Source organism: Triticum aestivum, chromosome 3B (genome assembly GCF_018294505.1).
Source record: "Triticum aestivum cultivar Chinese Spring chromosome 3B, IWGSC CS RefSeq v2.1, whole genome shotgun sequence".
In the NCBI taxonomy this organism is placed as follows: Eukaryota; Viridiplantae; Streptophyta; class Magnoliopsida; order Poales; family Poaceae; genus Triticum; species Triticum aestivum.
This window is the reverse complement of record NC_057801.1, coordinates 632,840,817-632,861,783: the sequence shown is the minus strand read 5'-3', so window position 1 is coordinate 632,861,783 and position 20,967 is coordinate 632,840,817. Positions and strand designations below refer to the sequence as shown.

The 20,967-nt window shown below is 47.6% G+C and overlaps 1 protein-coding gene across 1 annotated transcript; it reads right to left on the bottom strand.

Annotated features, from left to right (window-relative positions):
* Positions 1 to 18,395: 18,395 nt before the first annotated feature.
* On the bottom strand, positions 18,396 to 19,660 carry LOC123065914 (elicitor-responsive protein 1). Its single transcript, XM_044489107.1, has 4 exons — positions 19,452 to 19,660; positions 19,282 to 19,347; positions 19,032 to 19,170; positions 18,396 to 18,916 (listed from the first exon to the last, which is right to left on the bottom strand). Exons 1-4 carry the CDS (start codon positions 19,516 to 19,518, stop codon positions 18,697 to 18,699), a joined length of 492 nt encoding a protein of 163 aa, XP_044345042.1. The 5' UTR covers positions 19,519 to 19,660; the 3' UTR covers positions 18,396 to 18,696.
* Positions 19,661 to 20,967: the final 1,307 nt, after the last annotated feature.

Sequence of the window (20,967 nt, the reverse complement as noted above, 5' to 3'; positions counted from 1 at the left end):
CTTGGTTCGTCTACGCCCAATCGTCTTCTTCATGGAATCGTTCTTCTTCCTAGCGGGATTTCAGGAAAGATGACCGTCACCTTGGATCTCACTACTATCTTTGCTATGCTAGTTGTCTCGATGCTATCACTATGTCGTGCTTCCTACCGCTTGTTTATCAAGCCTCCCAAATTTCCATGATAGCATCTAACCTTTTCACCCTTCCTAGCAAACTATTGTTTGGCTATGTTACTGCTTTGCTCAGCCCTTCTTATAGCGTTGCTAGTTGAAGGTGCAGTTGCAGGTTGTTCCATGTTGGGACATGGTTATCATGGATATCTTGGGATATCACAATATCTCTTATATTTAATTAATGCACATATATACTTGGTAAAGGATGGAAGGCTCGGCCTTATTCCTGGTGTTTTGTTCCACTCTTGCCGCCCTAGTTTCCATCATACGGGTGTTATGTTCCTTGATTTTGCGTCTCTAACACGGTGAGGGGTATGAGACCCTCTCGACGTTTTGCTTTGAATAAAACACTTCTAGCAAGGCCTAACATTGGTTTTAACATTTGCCATAATAATACTTGAACTAAATAATTAATTGGCATAGGGCGTCATGAACCCGAGGATTTTCTAAATACAGGGCCGGGCCAACACTGATGGTGTTGGTCCCAAACAGAGCCACTTGCGGTGCCACCCCTTCTTCCAGGGTTTTTGGTTGATGTATGTAGTGCTCATCTGGATGTGGCCTGAGACGAGATACGCGCGACTACTATCAGGGTGTCGACACGCCGGGAGGTCTTGTTGGACTTGTTTTACCATTGTCGAAATGTCTTGTGCACCGGGATCCCGAGTTTGATCGGATGTCTTGCGATGGAGGATTGTCTCCGCGGATCGTGAGCTTGTCATGGGCTAAGTTGGGACACCCCTGCAGGGTTTAAACTTTCGAGAGCCGTGCCCATAGTTATGTGGTAGATGGAAATTTTTAATATCCGGTTGTAGAGAACTTGACACCAGACTCGAGTTAAAATACACCAACCATGTGCGTAACCGTGATGGTCACTTTTCGAGTAGTTCGAGAAGAGAACACGGTGGGGTTATGTTTGAACATAAGTAGTTCAGGATCACTTAGTGATCATTGCTAGTTTGTGACCGTTTGCATAGCTTCTCATCTTATTCTTGTACTCGTAAGTTAGCCACCATACATTGCTTAGCCGCTGCTGCAACCTCGCCACTTATCCATTCCATACCCATTAAGCTTTGCTAGTCTTGATACCCATGGTAATGGGATTGCTGAGTCCTCATGGCTCACAGTTTACTAAAACAACAGTTGCAGGTACAGGTAATGCAATGATCATGACGTGAGAGCAATGTTTACTTGTTTTGGAGTTCTTCTTTTGCTTCTTCTTCATTCAGGGGATAGGTTCCTGGTCGGCACCATGGGATAGCATGGTGGATGTCGTTTGAGTTTCTGTTTGTGTTTCATCGGTAGTCGGATGTTGCTGTTGTATATGATGTTGTTGTATTCATGCGACATTGTATGCCTTTTGTATGTATCCACAACTATTATGTAATGGTACGATGTAATCATATCCACCGTGTAAAAGTGTCTCAAATATGCTCTTCTAACCTTGGTGGGACCTTCGAGTTCCTTTACGATAGGGTCGCATATTGGGCGTGACATAAAGTTTCTACGATCTGATCGTGGAGGCGAATATTTGAGTTATGAGTTTGGTCCTCATTTGAAACAATGTGGAATAGTTTCGCAACTCACGCCACCTGGAACACCACAACGTAATGATGTGTCCGAACGTCATAACCGTACTTTATTAGATATGATGCGATCTATGATGGCTCTTACCGATTTACCACTATCATTTTGGGGTTATGCTTTAGAGACCACTGCACTCACGTTAAATAGGGCACCATCTAAATCTGTTGAGATGACACCATATGAACTGTGGTTTGGCAAGAAATCTAAGTTGTCGTTTCTAAAAGTTTGGGGCTGCGATGCTTATGTGAAAAAGCTTCAACCTGATAAGCTCGAACCCAAATTGGAGAAATGCGTCTTCATAGGATACCCAAAAGAAACTTTTGGGTACACCTTCTATCACAGATCCAAAGGCAAGATATTCGTTGCTAAAAATGGATCCTTTCTAGAGAAGGAGTTTTCTCTCGAAAGAAGTGAGGGGAAGGAAAGTAGAACTTGATGCGGTAATTGTACCTTCTGCCGAATTGGAAAGTAGTTCATCACAGAAATCAGTTCCAGTGATTACTACACCCATTAGTGAAGAAGCTAATGATGATGATCATGATAATCATATTCTGGAAGTCATGTTACTACACCATAATGAACCTACGAATTATGAGGAAGCGATGATGAGCCCAGATTCCGCAAAATGGCTTGAGTCCATGAAATCTGAGATGGGATCCATGTATGGGAACAAATTTTGGACTTTGGTGGACTTTCCCGATGATCGGCAAGCCATAGAAAATAAATGGATCTTCAAGAAAAAGACTGACGCTGACGGTAATGTTACTGTCTACAAAGCTTGACTTGTTGCGAAAGGTTTTGGACAAGTTCAAGGAGTTGACTATGATGAGACCTTCTCACCAGTAGCGATGCTTAAGTCTGTCCGAACCATGTTAGCAATTGCCTGAATTTATGATTATGAAATTTGGCAAATGGATGTCAAAACTGCATTCCTTAATGGATTTCTTAAGAAGAGTTGTATATGATGCAACCAGAAGGTTTTGTCGATCCAAAAGGTGCTAAAAAGTGTGGAAGCTTCAGCGATCCATTTATGGACTGGTGCAAGCCTCTCGGAGTAGGAATATACGCTTTGATAATGTGATCAAAGCATACGGTTTTATACAGACTTTTGGAGAAGCCTGTATTTACAAGAAACTGAGTGGGAGGTCTGTAGCATTTCTAATATATATGTGGATGACATATTGTTGATTGGAAATAATACAGAATTTCTGGATAGCATAAAAGGATACTTGAATAAGAATTTTTCAATGAAAGACCTCGGTGAAGTTGCTTATATATTGGGCATCAAGATCTATAGAGATAGATCAAGACGCTTAATTGGACTTTCACAAAGCACATACCTTGATAAAGTTTTGAAGAAGTTCAAAATGGATCAGTCAAAGAAAGGGTTCTTGCCTGTGTTACAATGTGTGAAGTTGAGTCAGACTCAATGCCCGACCACTGCAGAAGATACAGATAAAATGGAAGTCATTCCCTATGCATTGACCATAGGTTCTATCATGTATGCAATGCTATGTACCGGACCTGATGTGTGCCTTGCTATAAGTATAGTAGGGAGGTACCAAAGTAATCCAGGAGTGGATCACTGGACATCGGTCAAGAACATCCTGAAATACCTGAAAAGGACTAAGGATATATTTCTCGTTTATGGAGGTGACAAAGAGCTTGTCGTAAATGGTTACGTTGCTGAAAGCTTTGACACTGATCCGGATGACTCTAAGTCACAAACCGGATACATATTTATATTGAATGGTGGAGCTATCAGTTAGTGCAGTTCCAAGCAGAGCGTCGTGGCGAGATCTATGTGTGAAGCGGAGTACATAGCTGCTTCAGAAGCAGCAAATGAAGGAGTCTGGATGAAGGAGTTCATATCCGATCTAGGTGTAATACCTAGTGCATCGGGTCCAATGAAAATCTTTTGTGACAACACTGGAGAAATTGCCTTGGCGAAGGAATCCAGGTTTCACAAGAGAACCAAACATATCAAGAGACGATTCAACTCCATCCGCGATCAAGTCAAGCATGGAGACATAGATATTTATAAGATACATACGGATCTGAATGTTGCAGACCCGTTGACTAAGCCTCTTCCACGAGCAAAACATGATCAACACCAAGACTCCATGGGTGTTAGAATCATTACTATGTAATCTAGATTATTGACTCTAGTGCAAGTGGGAGACTGAAGGAACTATGCCCTAGAGGCAATAATAAAGTTGCTATTTATATTTCCTTATATCATGATAAATGTTTATTATTCGTGCTAGAATTTTATTAACCGGAAACTTAGTACATGCGTGAATACATAGAAAAAATAGAGTGTCCCTAGTATGCCTCTATTTGACTAGCTCGTTAATCAAAGATGGTTATGTTTCCTGACCATAGACATGTGTTGTCATTTGATGAACGGGATCACATCATTAGAGGGATGTGATGGACAAGACCTATCCATTAGCTTAGCATAATGATCGTTAAGCTTTATTGATATTGTTTTCTTCATGACTTATACATGTTCCTGTGACTATGAGATTATGCAACTCTCGAATACCGGAGGAACACCTTGTGTGCAATCAAACGCCACAACATAACTGGGTGATTATAGAGATGCTCTATAGGTGTCTCCGAAGGTGTTTGTTGGGTTGGCATAGATCAAGATTAGGATTTGTCACTCCGTGTATCGGAGAGGTATCTCTGGGCCCTCTTGATAATGCTCATCATTATAAGCCTTGCAAGCAATGTAACTAATGAGTTAGTTACATGATGATGCATTACGGAACGAGTAAAGAGACTTGCCGGTAATGAGATTGAACTAGGTATGAGGATTCCGACGATCGAATCTCGGGCAACTAACATACCGATGACAAAGGGAACAACTTATGTTGTTATGCGGTTTGACCGATAAAGATCTTTGTAGAATATGTAGGAACCAATATGAGCATCAAGGTTCCGCTATTGGTTATTGACCAGAGATGTGTCTCATTCATGTCTACATAGTTCACAAACCCGTAGGGTCCGCACGCTTAACATTCGATGACAATTTGTATTATGAGTTATGTGTTTTGGTAACTGAAGTTTTGTTCGGAATCCCGGATGAGATCACAGACATGACGAGGAGTCTCTAAATGGTCGAGAGGTAAATATTCATATTTTGGAAGGTTACATTCGGACACCGGAATGGTTTTGGGAAGTTTCGGATAAGTTTCGGAGTACCGGGAGGTTACGAGAACCCCCTGGGAAAGTAATTGGTCAACATTGGCCTTAGTGGAGAAGAGAGGGTCGGCCATAGGAGGTGCCCCCCCTTGTCAATCCAAATTGGACAAAGGGTGGGGGAGGCTCCCCCTTCCCTCTCCTACTCCCTCTCCCTTTTACCTTTGCTACTCCAGAAAAAGGAAAAGGTGGGGGGGGGGGCAAATCCTACTAGGAGTGGAGTCCTAGTAGGACTCCCCACTCCATGGCGCGCGCCCTAGTGGCCGGCCTCCTCACCCCTCCATTATATACGGGGGCAAGGGGGGCACCCCAAAGGCACAACATTGTCTTAGCCATGTGCGGTGCCCCCTCCACCGTTTACTCCTTCGATAGTATCATCATAGTGCTTAGGCAAAGCCCTGCGCGGATCACATGACCAACACCGTCATCATGCCATCATGCTGACGAAATTCTCCCTCGACCCTCTGCTGGATCAAGAGTTCAAAGGATGTTATAGAGCTGAACGTGTGCTGATCTCGGAGGTGCCGTATGTTCGGTACTATATCGGTTGGATCGTGAAGACGTTTGACTACATCAACCGCGTTAACCTAACGCTTACGCTTTCGGTCTACAAGGGTACGTGGACACACTCTCCCCCTCTCGTTGCTATGCATCTCCTAGATAGATCTTGCGTGATCGTAGGAAAATATTTTAAATTGCATGCTACATTCCCCAACAAGAACAACAGCTACGGTAGCGACCACCTCACCGTCGCTGCAGCTGACCCAGGTCAATAGGCCTGATGGCCCAAAGAATGAGGGCGTCATGACCACAACACCATCGTCGGGCCATCACCAGCTGTCCTAACAGCTACCGATAGTCCAACCACCATCATCCCAAGGCCGTCGCTGGGATTCAAGATCCTCCTCGAGAACAAGCATGTCTAGGGCCGCAGTCGCACTCTAGACCGGAGATCTCCTATGGAGGCGAGTAGGTGAGGGCCCACCATCCATCGGACAGGGATTTGCATGTCGGCCTCCTCCAGCAGTGACGGTGTCCTGGACTAGGGGGTACTCATCACGTCATCTCCCGACATGTGGGTCGGGCCAAGGACCCTCAGGGCAGTTCACTAATGGGCCACTTTAGGCAGCCCATGCCGCATACAAGGAAGACTCCACAAGACTTGGTGCTCAAGCCAAGGACACTCCTAAAACCCTAGGCCTCCAGTGTGTTATATAAACCGAGTCCAGGCTAGTCAATAGATGATCTAATATTCATGAGAACAATCTCGTGGTAGATACATGTACTCTGTACTACACACATATCAATACAATCAAAAGCAGGATGTACGGTATTATCTCTTTGAGAGAGCCAGAGCCTGGGTAAAACCCTGTGTCCATGTTACCATCGCTCCAAGACGCCTAGATTAGGACCCCTACTACGAGATATGCCGGATTTCACACCGACAGGTGGCAACATGATATTGATGGGAAGGAGGAGTGTGTGGGACAAAAGTGATTAGGGTTTGGCTGAGCCGCCCCCTCCCCCCGGGAGCGACGTGGGGTTGTACATGAGTCTCACTGTATTATTGTGATGAATATTTCTAAAGGAGCCCATACATTAATTAATAATATGCTTACAATCGTAATCAACATCGCTTGTCACACACGATGACACACCATCCAAAAGAAACCCATCCGATTCAATATTGTGGGAAACTCTATTAGCATATGTACAAACCAAAGCATCCTTAAAGCTTGGGAGCAACTCCACAACCCTAAAAGCCATATCAAGGAGGTGACCATTAGGATAATATTTGCCTTCATCAATCACGCACATAAAGAGTCAGGGTTCATCAATAAAGCCAAGCATGTCTAGCGAGAAGAGCCTTGTTAAAAGGACGAAGGTCATGAAACTCCATGCCTCCTTGCCCCTTAGGATTGACAGTTTTATCTAATGCTAGCCAATGCACCACCATAGTATGTCTCCAAAGTTTTAAATCCTCGATCACCCGTCTTTGCATGGCATTACTGAGAAAAAGAGACTGACCATCAACAACAAATAAAAGGGTGTAGGGTAATGATGATCACGTTGTCGGTGCCTCGAGAAGGAGCAAAGGAATCCAAATGTGTTTCGTTAAAGTGAACCGCTGAGTACATAACATAGACAACTACCGCATAACCATTACAAGGTCAAAGACATGAGCAAGCATAGTACATAACATAGACAAGTACCGCATAACCATTACAACCTATCATTTTAACACCTACAACTAAGTGTACTTCTTCGACGGCAACCCCACCAAGCCGTTGTTGATTTTCATCCTGGGTGCCGAGACCAACCATTGAAGGTTAGTACATCAACATGGGGATAACATCTTCCACAAAGTAACGATGCAAGTTCGTCATTGTTGAGGTTGTTTAATGAAGAAACAAGCGACTTTATTTAGAACTTAGTAGAATGGGCGAGGACTAATCATCTGAACTTGTGTTCAAGTCCTCAACATTATGGAGGGATAGAAAGAACCTGGTTGGTATTTCCCTGATCACATGTAGTTGCTCTTAAGCATGATCCCAACCATAGGATGCCCGTTCGAGCTATGAACACCATGTTGTGTGTTGAAAACACAACCGTTCGTCAAAACCGGCACCATGTCGTTGTGGTCTCTTGCTTTTTCGTAAAACATAATTGTACTATTCAGACCTAGGAACATAGACTACTCCCAAGATTGTACCTCTGGTTGCATTGTGTTACAACGAGATTTCTAGCCATTTCATTCATCTCGAAGACCAAGCATGCATAGATCCATAAGTGCGAATAATGCGATCTAGATATGGCAACTCCAATTCATCTTTGTTTGCGCCATGGGTATGAACCAACATCATTGTATGAGAAACCCGTACCACAGAATAACCCGAGCATCTTTCTTGAGATATACGGACACTGGTGACTGGATTCTCAATAGGTCTAGTTTATTACGACAAGGAAAATGTGTGTCTCAAATAAGTAGTTGCATAGCAGTTGTACTAACATAACGTAAAAATCATGGACATTACAATTGTCATGCGGATGCTAAGCGAATACATACCCCTCACCGGTCATCGCAGAGTTCTATTGGTCATGTTGGACAACATCTACGTAGTGAAAAAGGGACATGTGCTCCGACCCAAGTAGTCCCCCTTGGTCGAGAACATAGTTGACACAGGCGGCATCAATGGTTTTGTGCGGTATCTATGATTTTGTCAAACGAATTGTATCTATTGATTCATGCCATCCAACATGTTGCCACCCTATGTCATTAATTTTTTGGGGGAGGGGGGAGGGGGATTTCGTGGTTCTAAGTCTGATAGTAGTGTAGGAGGGTACTAAAGGAGAGGCAAGATCCTAGCTATGGAGTAGTTGTACACACAAGAGTTTTACGAGTTCAGACCCTTCTCGGAGGAAGTAATAGCCCTACGTCTCGGTGCCCGGAGGCGGTCGACTGGATTATATGTGTGTGAGTTACAGGGGTGCGAACCCTTTACACTGAGGAGGGGGGTGGCTTATATAGAGTTCGCCAGACCCCTCCAGCCCTCAGTTATGCAGGGTTTGAAGTACATTAAGACAGGGGGTTACTGGTAACGCCCACATAAAGTGCTATGAAGACCATTAAGTCTACTTAATGACAGACCGTTTCCCGCAGAGTGACTTGAGATCTCTGGTCGTCGAGTGATTAGCTTCATGGTCGCGTGATTAGCTTCATGGTCGAGTGTTCTCGAGTTTGTCGAGTGGAATACCTCTAGGTCGACTGACAGGTGGTTTCTTCTAGAGATGTCCTTGGGTAGGGTAGTTTAGACAGGTCCATGACCCTACCCTAGGTACATAGCTCCATCATTAGCCCCCGAATGGATCGAGGTTTGAGTGGGGAAGGAGTTGAGAATTCTTCCGACCCATTTCTTGTGCTATGCGTATGTCTTGTCCTGGATCAATGAACTTTAGGTGACGGCGTCAACTTCTTCTTCAGTCACCTTGATCCAGTCTTTATATTTGTCGAGTGAAGTTTTCTCTTGGAGAGCTCCGAGTGACAGAGCAGAGGAGATCTTCTGCCTGACGAGTTGTTCTGCAACCCGTGGATTTCGTGGGATTCGAATTTTGGGAAGCGTGCGGGACAGGGCGAGACCGCAGCAATCGGACGGGATAAGGCAGGGACGCCTCGATCTCTGCGCCACCTTTTTCACCACGTATCACGCGCGCGACTGTTGCAGGATTTGACAGGATCGCCCGGGCCTACATGTCAGCCACTCGGAAGCACCTTATATAAAGCGCCGGACGGGGGTTTTTGAACAGTGCGCCTTCATTCCCCCCTCTCTTCTCCAGATATCTCCGCCGTGCTTGCCTCTGCCCTAGCGCCGCTGCTTCATGCACGCTCCGCCGACGACAATGGTTAAGGAGAAGACGGCGGCTTTGGAGCGGGCAAAGAAGGCGACGGCGAAGGCGAAGGGGAGACCGACCAGTCGGGGCGGATCCTCGTCACGGATTGGTCTGCCGCAGGGCTGGATCCAGGGCGTCTGGATCCGCTCGACCATCCGCCAGAAGGATCTTGACGACCTGGCCGACGAGGGACTGATCCCTCATGGATCGGCGAGGCTCCCGGGGAAAGAGTGGCATCCGCAGCCTCAAGAGGGTGAGTGTGTTCTCTTAGCCACTCACATTGACCGTGGGTTTTCTTTGCCGCCCCACCCTTTCTTTCGGGGATTTCTGAACTTTTTTGGGGCACAACTCCACCACTTCACACCCAACTCCATCGTGTATCTCGCTGCCTTCGTATCTTTGTGTGAGAACTTCTTGGGTTGCCGGCCGCATTGGGGCCTTTTCAAACACATCTTCACCTGTCGCTCCCAAATAGTGAAAAAGGCCAATCCGAGTGACAAGAGAACCCAGGTGATCCAGATGTGCGGGGGTCTTGGAGTCCAAATGAGGGGTAAAAGTGCCTTTCCAGCCATGGTCCTTCCTGAGTCGGTCCGAGGGTGGAAGTCGACCTGGTTCTACTGCCAAGACCAGCCGACGCCAGGGCAGTCGACTGGACTCCCTCCTTTATCCATGGATCGAGTGAGCAAGGCGTCCTCTCTGAAGGTGGTCCCGGAGGAGAAGGCTCAGGTTAAGGTGTTGGTCGAGCGTGTAGTCCAACTTATCCGTGACGGGGTGACTGGCATGGATCTTCTGGAGGTTTTCCTCCGCCGACGCATTCAACCGCTCCAGTATAGAGACCATCCGATGTGGATGTATTCTGGCACTGAAGACACCACTCGGGTCCACCTGGAGGAGGTCGATGATGCCACACTGGAGAGGTGGACGACTGCCATCACAGGGAACAAGGACAACCCCCGAGGAGCCAGGAGGATCCCTCCACTCGACCAATCATACAAGCCAGACAAGGTCCGATTATATTTCTCCGACTGTGATCCTACTTCTTTCATTCTGTTTTGCTAGAGTTTGGTCGCCTGACTTTTTGTCTTGTTTGTTGTCTTCCAGGTAACTACCGAGATGTACTCGATGCCCAACGGGGCGCAAGAACAGATCGAAGAGGAGGAGGGGAGTGGAGGTGAAAGTCAGGAGGAGTGGCAATCTGATGGTGAGGAGGATGAAGAAGACGACGGTACTAGTGATGAGGAGGAGGAGGAAGAGGAGGAGGAAGTCGACCCTCCCTGCACTGAAAGGTGATCCAAGCTCGCCCATGACCCCGAAGTCGAGCGTGGCAAAGCAACTGTGCCCGTTGGGCAGTCGACAAAACACCCTCGGACGACCTCTCCGGCGCCGACTGAGAAAGCGTCGAAGCAACCTCGAGCGACGTTGTCAAAGCCGATGAAGGCCCTGCCGAAGATGAAGATGGTGATTCCCACTATTTCCGGGTAATAGCAGAATTTGTGTTTTCTCGTTTGACATGAACAAGCTCTTGGTCGACTCGTTGGCTAACCGACTGATTTCTGGAGTCTGCAGTGCTGCTACCTCTGAGACCTCAATCAGGAACGAGGATCAAGAAATGGAAGATGCTGCCACCACCAACCTTGGTACGGTCTCTATCATTTTGCTTTTGGTCGATTGAATCTTCATCTTTAACCTTGAATCCTTCTTGTAGTTCCACCTCATGTCATTGATCTCCCTGATGACGATGATGAGGAGCCGCTGATGCAGAGGAGGAACAAGAAGGCGCCTACTGGCAAGACTACTCAGGTTGTATCAGCACCTGAGACGCTGGTTTCGGAGGGAGGCAACGTCACTCGGGCTACCGTGTCTTTTCCTGTGCCACTGACGAGTGCTCGCCCTTCGGCATCGAGTGCTGATCCGCCTTCTCTTTTCGCCACACACCACGTCCCAGAGGACCAAGTGAGTGCTGCTAAGGAAGCTATACGCCAAGCAGGGGTCATGATGGAACAGGTGAAGGCGATCCGAGACGCCAGCCAAGCAGCTTACGATGCCAGCTCAGCTCTTCAGAGCAATGTCCAGGTTAGTTGATCACCGCTTGTTCTGTTAGGATATACAATCTGAAGATTTCCTTTCCGACGATCTTTGAATCTATACACCCACTGGGTGTGTCGATTGATTTTTTGAACTTTTTGAACTGGTGGGGGCATGCTGAGTGCACCCACTGGGTGTAGTCCCCGAGACTATGGTCGACTGCTGGCAGTCGACCGTGGTCTGTGTATTTTGAATTTCCTCTTTCTGACTTTGGTGGTCGGTTTGGACAAACTATGTTGAATGGAATCTTGGAACCGGTGGGGGCACGCTGAGTGCACCCATTGGGTGTAGTCCCCGAGACTACGGTGGACTGCTAGCAGTCGACTGTAGTCTGAAGGTCCTGTTTTTTTGGGTAGATCGTGATGAGACCATGACTGCCTGCTGGCAGCTAGCTATGGTTTTGGAACCACAATCTCTTTGTTCCTTTTGGTCGACTGATCGGATCAAGTCGATAAAAAAAGTGGGGGCATGCTGAGTGCACCCACTGGGTGTAGTCCCCGAGACTACTGTTGAATATTTTGATTCGACTGTAGTCTTTGAAATGCTACGGTTTTTCTCTTAGTTACTCGGAAGTAACATCTCTTTGATACCTGTCGACTGACTCTTTGCAGAAATCTTGCAAACTTGTGGCTCGTTAACTGAGTTGGAAAAGAAACATATCCAGCTCGACCTTGACTTGAAACTTGTTCAGGAGAACTTTCAGAAGGCGAAGGACGAGGCAAAAGGTACGATTGGTGAGAACTTGACGATTGTTTCCTTCCTTCTGCACATTATTGATTCTGACCTCCTTGTCATTTTGCAAAAAAAATGAAGGAGGCTCTGAAGTAGAAGGACCAGGAACTTACTGAAGCGCAGAAGGTGGCTCTGGACAAAATGAAGCTTGCGGAAGAGAAGCTGACTTCAGTCGACAAACTTGAAGAAGAGAACGCCAACCTGAAAGCTGCTCTCGACGCGGCCAACAAGGAAGTTAGCCGTCTAAAGAACGACAAGATTGCTCTGAGTGACAAGGCTAGTGAACTGGTGGGGAAGAAGAATGATCTGGAAGCTTATCTGGGAGGGCTCGCCAAGAAGTTGTTCCTCATGCTTGAAAGTAACCTTTCTCACTCGACTGACTTGTCACCGTTGATTCATCGCAGAACTGCTGGTTTATGTTTGACTTGTGTGTATAGAATTCTGCCAAAATTTCGAGGAGGAGACCAGTCGAGTGGAGACAGGCCTGGATCCCATCAACTCTCCTGTGAAGGATGGCGCTGCCATGAACATGCTCCGACTGGAGTCACGAGTCGCTGGTGTGGTTGACTATCTTTCCCGACTGAAGGTTGCAGCGTCGCGAATCGACATGACACTCTGGCCAGGGGAGACGCTTCAGAACGACCTCGAGTCTTTGATGACTCGACTGAATGAAGTCCCAAGCCGAGTGCAAGAGTGGAAGAAGTCTTCTGCCAGGTGCGGTGCTGATGTAGCTCTGTCTTTAGTCCGTGTTCACTGCAAAGATGCACGAGAGGAAAAGCTGGCGTCCCTTAAGGTGGCCAATACTAAGAAGCATGACTTCCGATCCTTCATGGAGACATTCATTGCTGCTGCCACTCGGATTGCTGATGGAATCGACCTGGACGAGTTTGTCGCGCCTTCCAGTCCTCCACCGGAGGAGTAAAAAACTTCTATGCTTGATGCCTTAAATTTGCCTCAGAATGCCGAGTGGTTTTTGTAACCGATAAACTTTAACAAGCTTGATGCCTGATCACTTCTGGATCCGTAGGATGCTATCTGAACTTGGGTTTGCGGTTGAGTATGTTTGCATTTGTCTTCGAACAAACATAGTTCTTCGCTCGGAATATATTTTTGTGCTTGTGACGTACTCTTGCAGGTTGGAGCACAGATTTCAGTCGACTTGCGTCCTTGCGTCCCAGGTTGAAGCGCACATTGTATTTGTGCCGAAGCTCGAAGGAGAAGGTAGCATTCGACCTGCACCTTGTCGTCCTTGCAGAGCGCATGTTGTATTTGTGCCGAAGCTCGGAGGAGAAGGTAACAATCGACCTTCACCTAGTCGTCCTTGCGGGTCGGAACGATTTTTGTACTTAGGCGAGTGCTGGACTGCAGCTAAGCCTTTGAGTGAAAGGCAGACTCACCACTCGATAGGATTTCAAACACTCAGGCGAGTACTGGACTGCAGCTAAGCCCCCGAGTGAGAGGTAGACTCACCACTCGGTAGGATTTTTAAACACTTAGGCAAGTGTTGGACTGTAGCTAAGCCTCCGAGTGAGAGGCAGACTCACCACTCGGTAGGATTTTAAACACTTAGGCGAGCACTGGACTGCAGCTAAGCCTCTGAGTGAGAGGCAGACTCACCACTCAGTAGGATTTTAAACACTTAGGCGAGCACTGGACTACAGCTAAGCCTCCGAGTGAGAGGCAGACTCACCACTCGGTAGGATTTTAAACACTTAGGCGAGTACTGGACTGCAGCTAAGCCTCCGAGTGAGAGGCGGACTCACCACTCGGTAGGATTTCAAATACTTAGGCGAGTACTGGACCGTAGCTAAGCCCCCGAGTGAGAGGCGTACTCACCACTCAGTAGGATTTCAAATACTTAGGCGAGTACTAGACCGCAGCTAAGCCCCCGAGTGGGAGGCGGACTCACCACTCGGTAGGATTTCAAATACTTAGGCGAGTACTAGACCGCAGCTAATCCCCCGAGTGAGAGGCGGACTCACCACTCGGTAGGATTTCAAATACTTAGGCGAGTACTGGACCGCAGCTAAGCCCCCGAGTGGGAGGAGGACTCACCACTCAGTAGGATTTCAAATACTTAGGCGAGTACTGGACCGCAGCTAAGCCCCCGAGTGGGAGGTTTGCTCTTCACTTGGTAGGATTTTTATTACTTCTCATTGTGTTTGTGCCGTAACTCGAAGGAGAAGGCAGCAGTCGACCTGCACCTCGTCGTCCTTGCGGATCGGAATGAATTTCATACTTAGGCGAGTACTGGACTGCAGCTAAGCCCCCGAGTGGGAGGTTTGCTTTCCACTCGGTAGGATTTCAAACACTTAGGCGAGTACTGGACTGCAGCTAAGCCCCCGAGTGGGAGGTTTGCTCTCCACTCGGTAGGATTTTAAACACTTTGGCGAGTACTGGACTGCAACTAAGCCCAGGAGTGGGAGGTTTGCTCTCCACTCGGTAGGATTTTAAACACTTAGGCGAGTACTGGACTGTAGCTAAGCCCCTGAGTGGGAGGTTTGCTCTCCACTCAATAGGATTTTAAACACTTAGGCGAAACGGATTCGCAGCTAAGCCCCCGAGTGGGAGATTTTCTCTCCACCCGATAGGATTTCAAGCACTTAGACGAAACGGATTCGCAACTTAGTCTCCGAGTGAGAGGCTTGCTCGTCACTCGGCAGGAATTTTTTTTACAAACTTAGGCGAAACGGATTCGCAGCTAAGCCACCCACTGGGGGATTTCTTACATAAGCAAAAGCAGCAACAATTAATGGAAAAATTAAAACACTTTTGTCTTTGATAAATAAACTACAGGAGTACTTTTATTACATCTCATCCGAGTGAGTACTTAAGTGTAAAAGGGGCGGAGCAGATCCGCATTCCAAGCTCATGGCTCATCAATCTGGCGATCGATGTTGTAAAGACGGTATGCTCCTTTGTGGAGAACTTTGGTGACAATGAAGGGGCCTTCCCAAGTAGGGGCGAGTTTGTCTGGCTTCTATTGGTCCACTCGGAGGACCAAGTCTCCTTCTTGGAAGGCTCGACTCTTCACATTTCTGGCGTAGAATCGACGCAAGTCTTGCTGATAGATGGTCGATCGGATCATGGCCATCTTTCTTTCTTCTTCCAGAAGGTCGACTGCGTCCTGCCGGGCTTACTCTGCTTCGACTTCAGAGTAGAGCTCGACTCGTGGTGCATTGTGAAGTAGGTCACTTGGCAGAACCGCTTCAGCTCCATAGACCAGAAAGAATGGAGTTCTCCCAGTCGACCGATTTGGAGTAGTCCTCAACCCCAAAGAACTGATGGAAGTTCATCGACCCACACGCCTGCTGCGTGCTTGAGATCACGCATCAACCGGGGTTTCAGTCCTTTGAGAATTAGGCCGTTTGCTCTTTCTGCTTGTCCATTCGACTGGGGGTGGGCGACTGAAGCATAGTCAACTCTTGTGCCTTGAGAAGCGCAGAAGGCTTTGAATTGGTCGGAATCGAAGTTTGACCCATTATCTGTGATGATGCTATGCGGAACTCCATATCTGAATATCAATTCTCTGATGAAGCTGATGGCAGTGCCAGCATCAAGATTTTTAATAGGCTTGGCTTCGATCCACTTGGTGAACTTGTCGACTACCACCAGTACATGGGTGAAGCCGCTCCTGCCGGTTCTCAGTGGCACAACCATATCTAACCCCCAAACAGCAAAGGGCCAGACGATTGGAATGGTCTTCAAGGCTGATGCGGGCTTGTGCGACATATTGGAGTAGAACTGACATCCTTCACACTTGTCGACTATCTCTTTCGCCATTTCATTTGTTCTGGGCCAGTAAAAACCTGCTCGGTATGCTTTAGCCACAATGGTCCGAGAGGACGCATGATGGCCACAGGTCCCCGAGTGGATGTTGTTGAGAATTATTTGACCCTCTTCCGGCGTTATGCATTTCTGACTGGCTCCAGTCGCGCTTTCTCTATACAACTGTCCCTTCATGACAGTAAAGGCCTTGGATCGACGGACGATCTGTCGAGCCTCTTCTTCATTCTCCGGGAGCTCTTTCCTTAGGATATATGCGATGTATGGCACTGTCCAGTCGGGAGTGACAACCAGAACTTCCATGATTAGGTCGACCACGGCTAGGACCTCAACTTCAGTCGGATCTGTGGCACTTTTTGGCTGCGGGGCTTCTTCGGTGAAAGGATCCTCTTGAACTGACGGTGCTGGACATGCTCCAAAAACACACCACTGGGAATGGCTTCTCTCTTGGAACCTATCTTCGCCAAGTCATCAGCTGCTTGATTTTTCAGTCAGGGTACATGATGAAGCTCTAACCCCTCGAATTTCTTCTCCAGCTTTCTTACTGCGTTGCAGTAACTAGTCATAGCTGGGCTTCTGACGTCCCACTCCTTCATCACTTGGTTAACCACCAAATCCGAGTCGCCGTAGACCATGAGGCGACGGACGCCGAGTGAAATGGCCACACGCAACCCATACAAAAGTGCTTCGTATTCTACTTCGTTGTTGGAGGAATCAAAGTGAATCTGGAGTTCATATCTGAGATTATCTCCTCGGGGGGCCAACACTACCCCAACACCGGAACCATTCAACATCTTAGAGCCATCAAAGAACATGGTCCAGTGCTCCGAGTGAACTTGAGTCGGCAGTTGCTGTTCAGTCCACTCGGCGAGGAAATCTGCTATTGCTTGGGACTTGATAGCTTTCTTTGCCTCAAATCTGATATCTAGGGGAAGGAGTTCAATCGCCCATTTTGCCACTCGACCAGTTGCATCTCTGTTGTGCAGAATCTCTGAAAATGGAGCGTCGCTGACGACTGTAATGGTATGGTCAGAGAAATAGTGAGCAACTTTCTTCATGGTCATATAAATCCCATATACAAGCTTCTGGTAATGAGGGTATCTTTGCTTTGACGGGGTCAGAACTTCAGAAATATAATATACTAGGCGCTGAACTTTGAAGGCTTTCCCTTCTTCTTCCCGCTCGACCGTAAGTACTGTACTGACGACTTGTCCTGTGGCTGCAATGTAAAGCAGCAAAGGCTCTTTGCTGATCGGGGCAGCAAGCACTGGCTGGGTGGAAAGCAGGGTTTTTAACTCTGCAAACGCTGCATCAGCTTCAGGAGTCCACTCGAACTTGTCTGACTTCTTCATCAGTCGGTAAAGACACCTGCCCCACGGTGGGCGCCAACTGTCGTGCTTCTAAGTCTGACAGTAGTGTAGGAGGGTACTAAAGGAGAGGCAAGATCCTAGCTATGGGGTAGTTGTACACGCAAGAATTTTATGAGTTCTGACCCTTCTCGGAGGAAGTAATAGCCCTACGTCTCGGTGCCCGGAGGCGGTCGACTGGATTATACGTGTGTGAGTTACAGGGGTGCGAACCCTTTACACTGAGGAGGGGGTGGCTTATATAGAGTTCGCCAGACCCCTCCAGCCCTCAGTTATGCAGGGTTTAAAGTACATTAAGACAGGGGGTTACTGGTAACGCCCACATTAAGTGCTATGAAGACCATTAAGGCTACTTAATGACAGACCGTTTCCCGCAGAGTGACTTGAGATCTCTGGCCGTCGAGTGATTAGCTTCATGGTCGCGTGATTAGCTTCATGGTCGAGTGTTCTCGAGTTTGTCGAGTGAAATACCTCTAGGTCGACTGACAGGTGGTTTCTTCTAGAGATGTCCTTGGGTAGGGTAGTTTAGACAGGTCCATGACCCTACCCTAGGTACATAGCTCCATCAGGGGGCACCGGGTACGGTAAGGGGGAAGGAGGGGTTGGAGGGGCTGGCCGCCTCGGCGGCTTGGAATCGCCCTGGGGATGGAGCGACGCGAGACAAAAAAAGAAAGATGCAAGGGAGAGCATGATTACAGTCCTCTAGTGCAGCTAGATTATCATATAAATTACTAAAGCATGTCAGTTCGTGGTACTCCCTCTGGTCCTTTTTACTTTGCATATAAGAATTCTCTAAAGCCAAACTTCATAAATTTGATCATATTTATATGAAAAAATATAAACATGTACAATGGTAAAATTATACAATCTGACAATTAAGGTCATGACGCATCTAATGATATGGATTTTACATTGTGCATGTTGGTATTTTTTTCTATGAAGTTGGTTAAATTTATGAGGTTTGACTTCAGACAAATCTAATATGCAAATTAAAAAGAATCGGAAAGAATACATAAAATACTTAGTCGGGGCTACTCCCGTGTAAGGAGCGCCCAGGTTGAGGCTGGCAGGAAAACCCAAAAACGTGTACGTACATGAATGCACGCCTTGTACAATCTACGAAGTTTTCAAGGCATCAACAAGCATTTAACAATGGAGAATCCAGCAATGTAGAATGTATGGTGTTTCAAAAGAATCTTAATCATAAATGAATTTGGCTAAGTTAAGCTGTTGTGACTATACATCTAAAGTGCTACAAAATGGAGCGTACATACACTTGGAATCACATCAGTCAATCAAAGGCATATGATGCGGTTGACATAGCAACCACGCCCACATCCAGCACGAATAATTATGCACGACGGAAGGACCCTCAGACCTTCTGCTCACGAACGCTGTGCATCCAGCCTCCAACCTGTCCTCCGTCTTCTTCAACCTGGGAAGGGGCATCAACCTTTGCGGCGGTGAAGGTGATGCCGATTTTGATCTCGCCGTGGTACGAGTTGTCGGCGGTGACCACCCTGTACTTGGCCGGGTTCAGCCGCGACGTGCCGCTCTCCATGCCCATGCTGATCAGATCAGTCACATTGATCCTGCATCGCAGAGATATATTCAGTAATTGATTCAGATTTTGCTTTCGTCTTTAGTTTGCCACTTCAATTAGCTGCTGAAGCTGATGATTGGCAGCTGGGAGTAGAGTTTACTCACGTTGCTTGGCCGAGGAAGTCGTCGCTGGAGAAGTTGTCGTGGTCCATGATCCGGAGGACGAGCTTATCCTGCACGTTGGCCGCGGAGGAGTTGATCTGGAATCTCAACACCTCGTTCCAGCTCGGGTTCCTCCCCGCATCTGCATTACAGCACGCAGTTCGTTTCGTTCAGCAAAACTATATTTCGTGGACCGGGGTCGAGACGAGGGACCAAGAAAACAGAGCTGTGTGGAAGGGAGGCAGGGACTGACCTCGGGCGGTGCTGCTCTTGCGCTCCTGGCTCCGGTACTGCACGATCACATACGGGTCTATCTTCCCTGCACATACATGGCAAGCACAAAACTCAATCTCCGTCCACAACTGAACACAGAACGGAGCAAATCCAAGCCAAGAACACTGGCTTCTGCAGTGGAGGACTCACCGAGGAAATCGGTGCCGGAGAGGCCCTTGGCCTGGACCAGATGCACCTCGAGGAGACCACGCGCCATTGTATTGCTCTCTCGTTCTCGCTGGAAAGCTAACCAACACTCGATCCTCTCACACAGTCCCACGGCCGGCCGGCTGCTCTGCCCTTCTGAATGAATGTATCTCTGTCTCTCTCTTTCGTCTTCGTTCTCAGGCAGCTCGCGTTTGGAATTGAGGTGCCGTAACTGAGGCGCGCCGGCGTATTTATATAGTACAACTTGGTTCCTCGGATGGGTGGCGGCCGCTGTACGGGTCCATTCAAAACTCCGGAGTTGGTCGTCGCCAACGTGAGGAAGCACGCACCAGTCTAGCCGGTTTTTGGACCGGTTCAAGGTTCCTACAGTACTCGCTTCCACTCTCCTTCCTTTCCCGCACGAAAACAAGGTGGAGCCCTCTCCGTTCTTTAACCCCAGTTGCCAACTTCCGAAAAAAAAAAGTTGCCAAGTAGTACTGTGCTTTACTGGTTGAGCCTCGAGACACGACAACTAGAATCCTTCGTTTAGCTCGGACTACGTCTTCACTTGCCAATCACCAACTTTACCATGGGCCGGGCGCGTGTGCTCTTTTGACGTCTAGGAAATTCTCTACGCGGTCACATGGAATGGAAGAAAGGAACGTATTTGGATCGCGGTGTCGGATGAATTCGCGTATATCTGCAGAAACGTAACTGGACCGGGTCTTGACACCGCTTGTTTAAGAGGGGCCGTTTGGCCCTCACATTAGCGAAGCTCGTCTGGTTTTAATATCTATCACTAAGTTGACTTCTTCAACAATATCCCTGTCGCGTCGTTATTGATTTTCATCTTGGCTGTCGAGACAAACCACTGTAGTTCTGTAAATCAGCTAGGAGACAACGTCTTACACAAAGTAACGATGCAAGTTCATTGTTGTTGAGGGTGATTAATGAAGAACAAAAGTTTTCACCTGGACATGAAACAGTGTTTTAGTCATCATTTTGATGACGGATCTTTCGATATCCATGCCAACCACTACTCCACGTCGGGCCGGAGTGGACTAGACTAGAAGATGGGTGGGACGTCTTGCACCTTGGACCAGCACCAAAACCTTTGAGGGTCCGCCCATGTCGTGGAACGGATCAGACGGCTGCCATTCCACACTGGCTCGAACCAACGTGTATCATCCACCTTGTACACACGACCTAGTCTTATACAACCACAGCCCTGGTTCTGGTTGATCTTATACAAGGTTTCTCACACCACATGCAACTAGAGAGGCTGGAAGTGATTGTTCATTGGGCAGAAAAAACATGGTACTCCCTTGCTTCGTTCCACTCCGACCACGGCAGCTCCCGCTACATCCCAAAACTCATCGGGTATTGCATCCCCTCCTCCTGTCAAGCCACTGTCCAGGTAGAGGCACATTAGCAAGTCTTTTCCCCTATTACCTCTCTGTACTTCACATCGTGTGCATTTTTTGGTATAATCTGAACATTTCTAAATTGTGAAATGTTG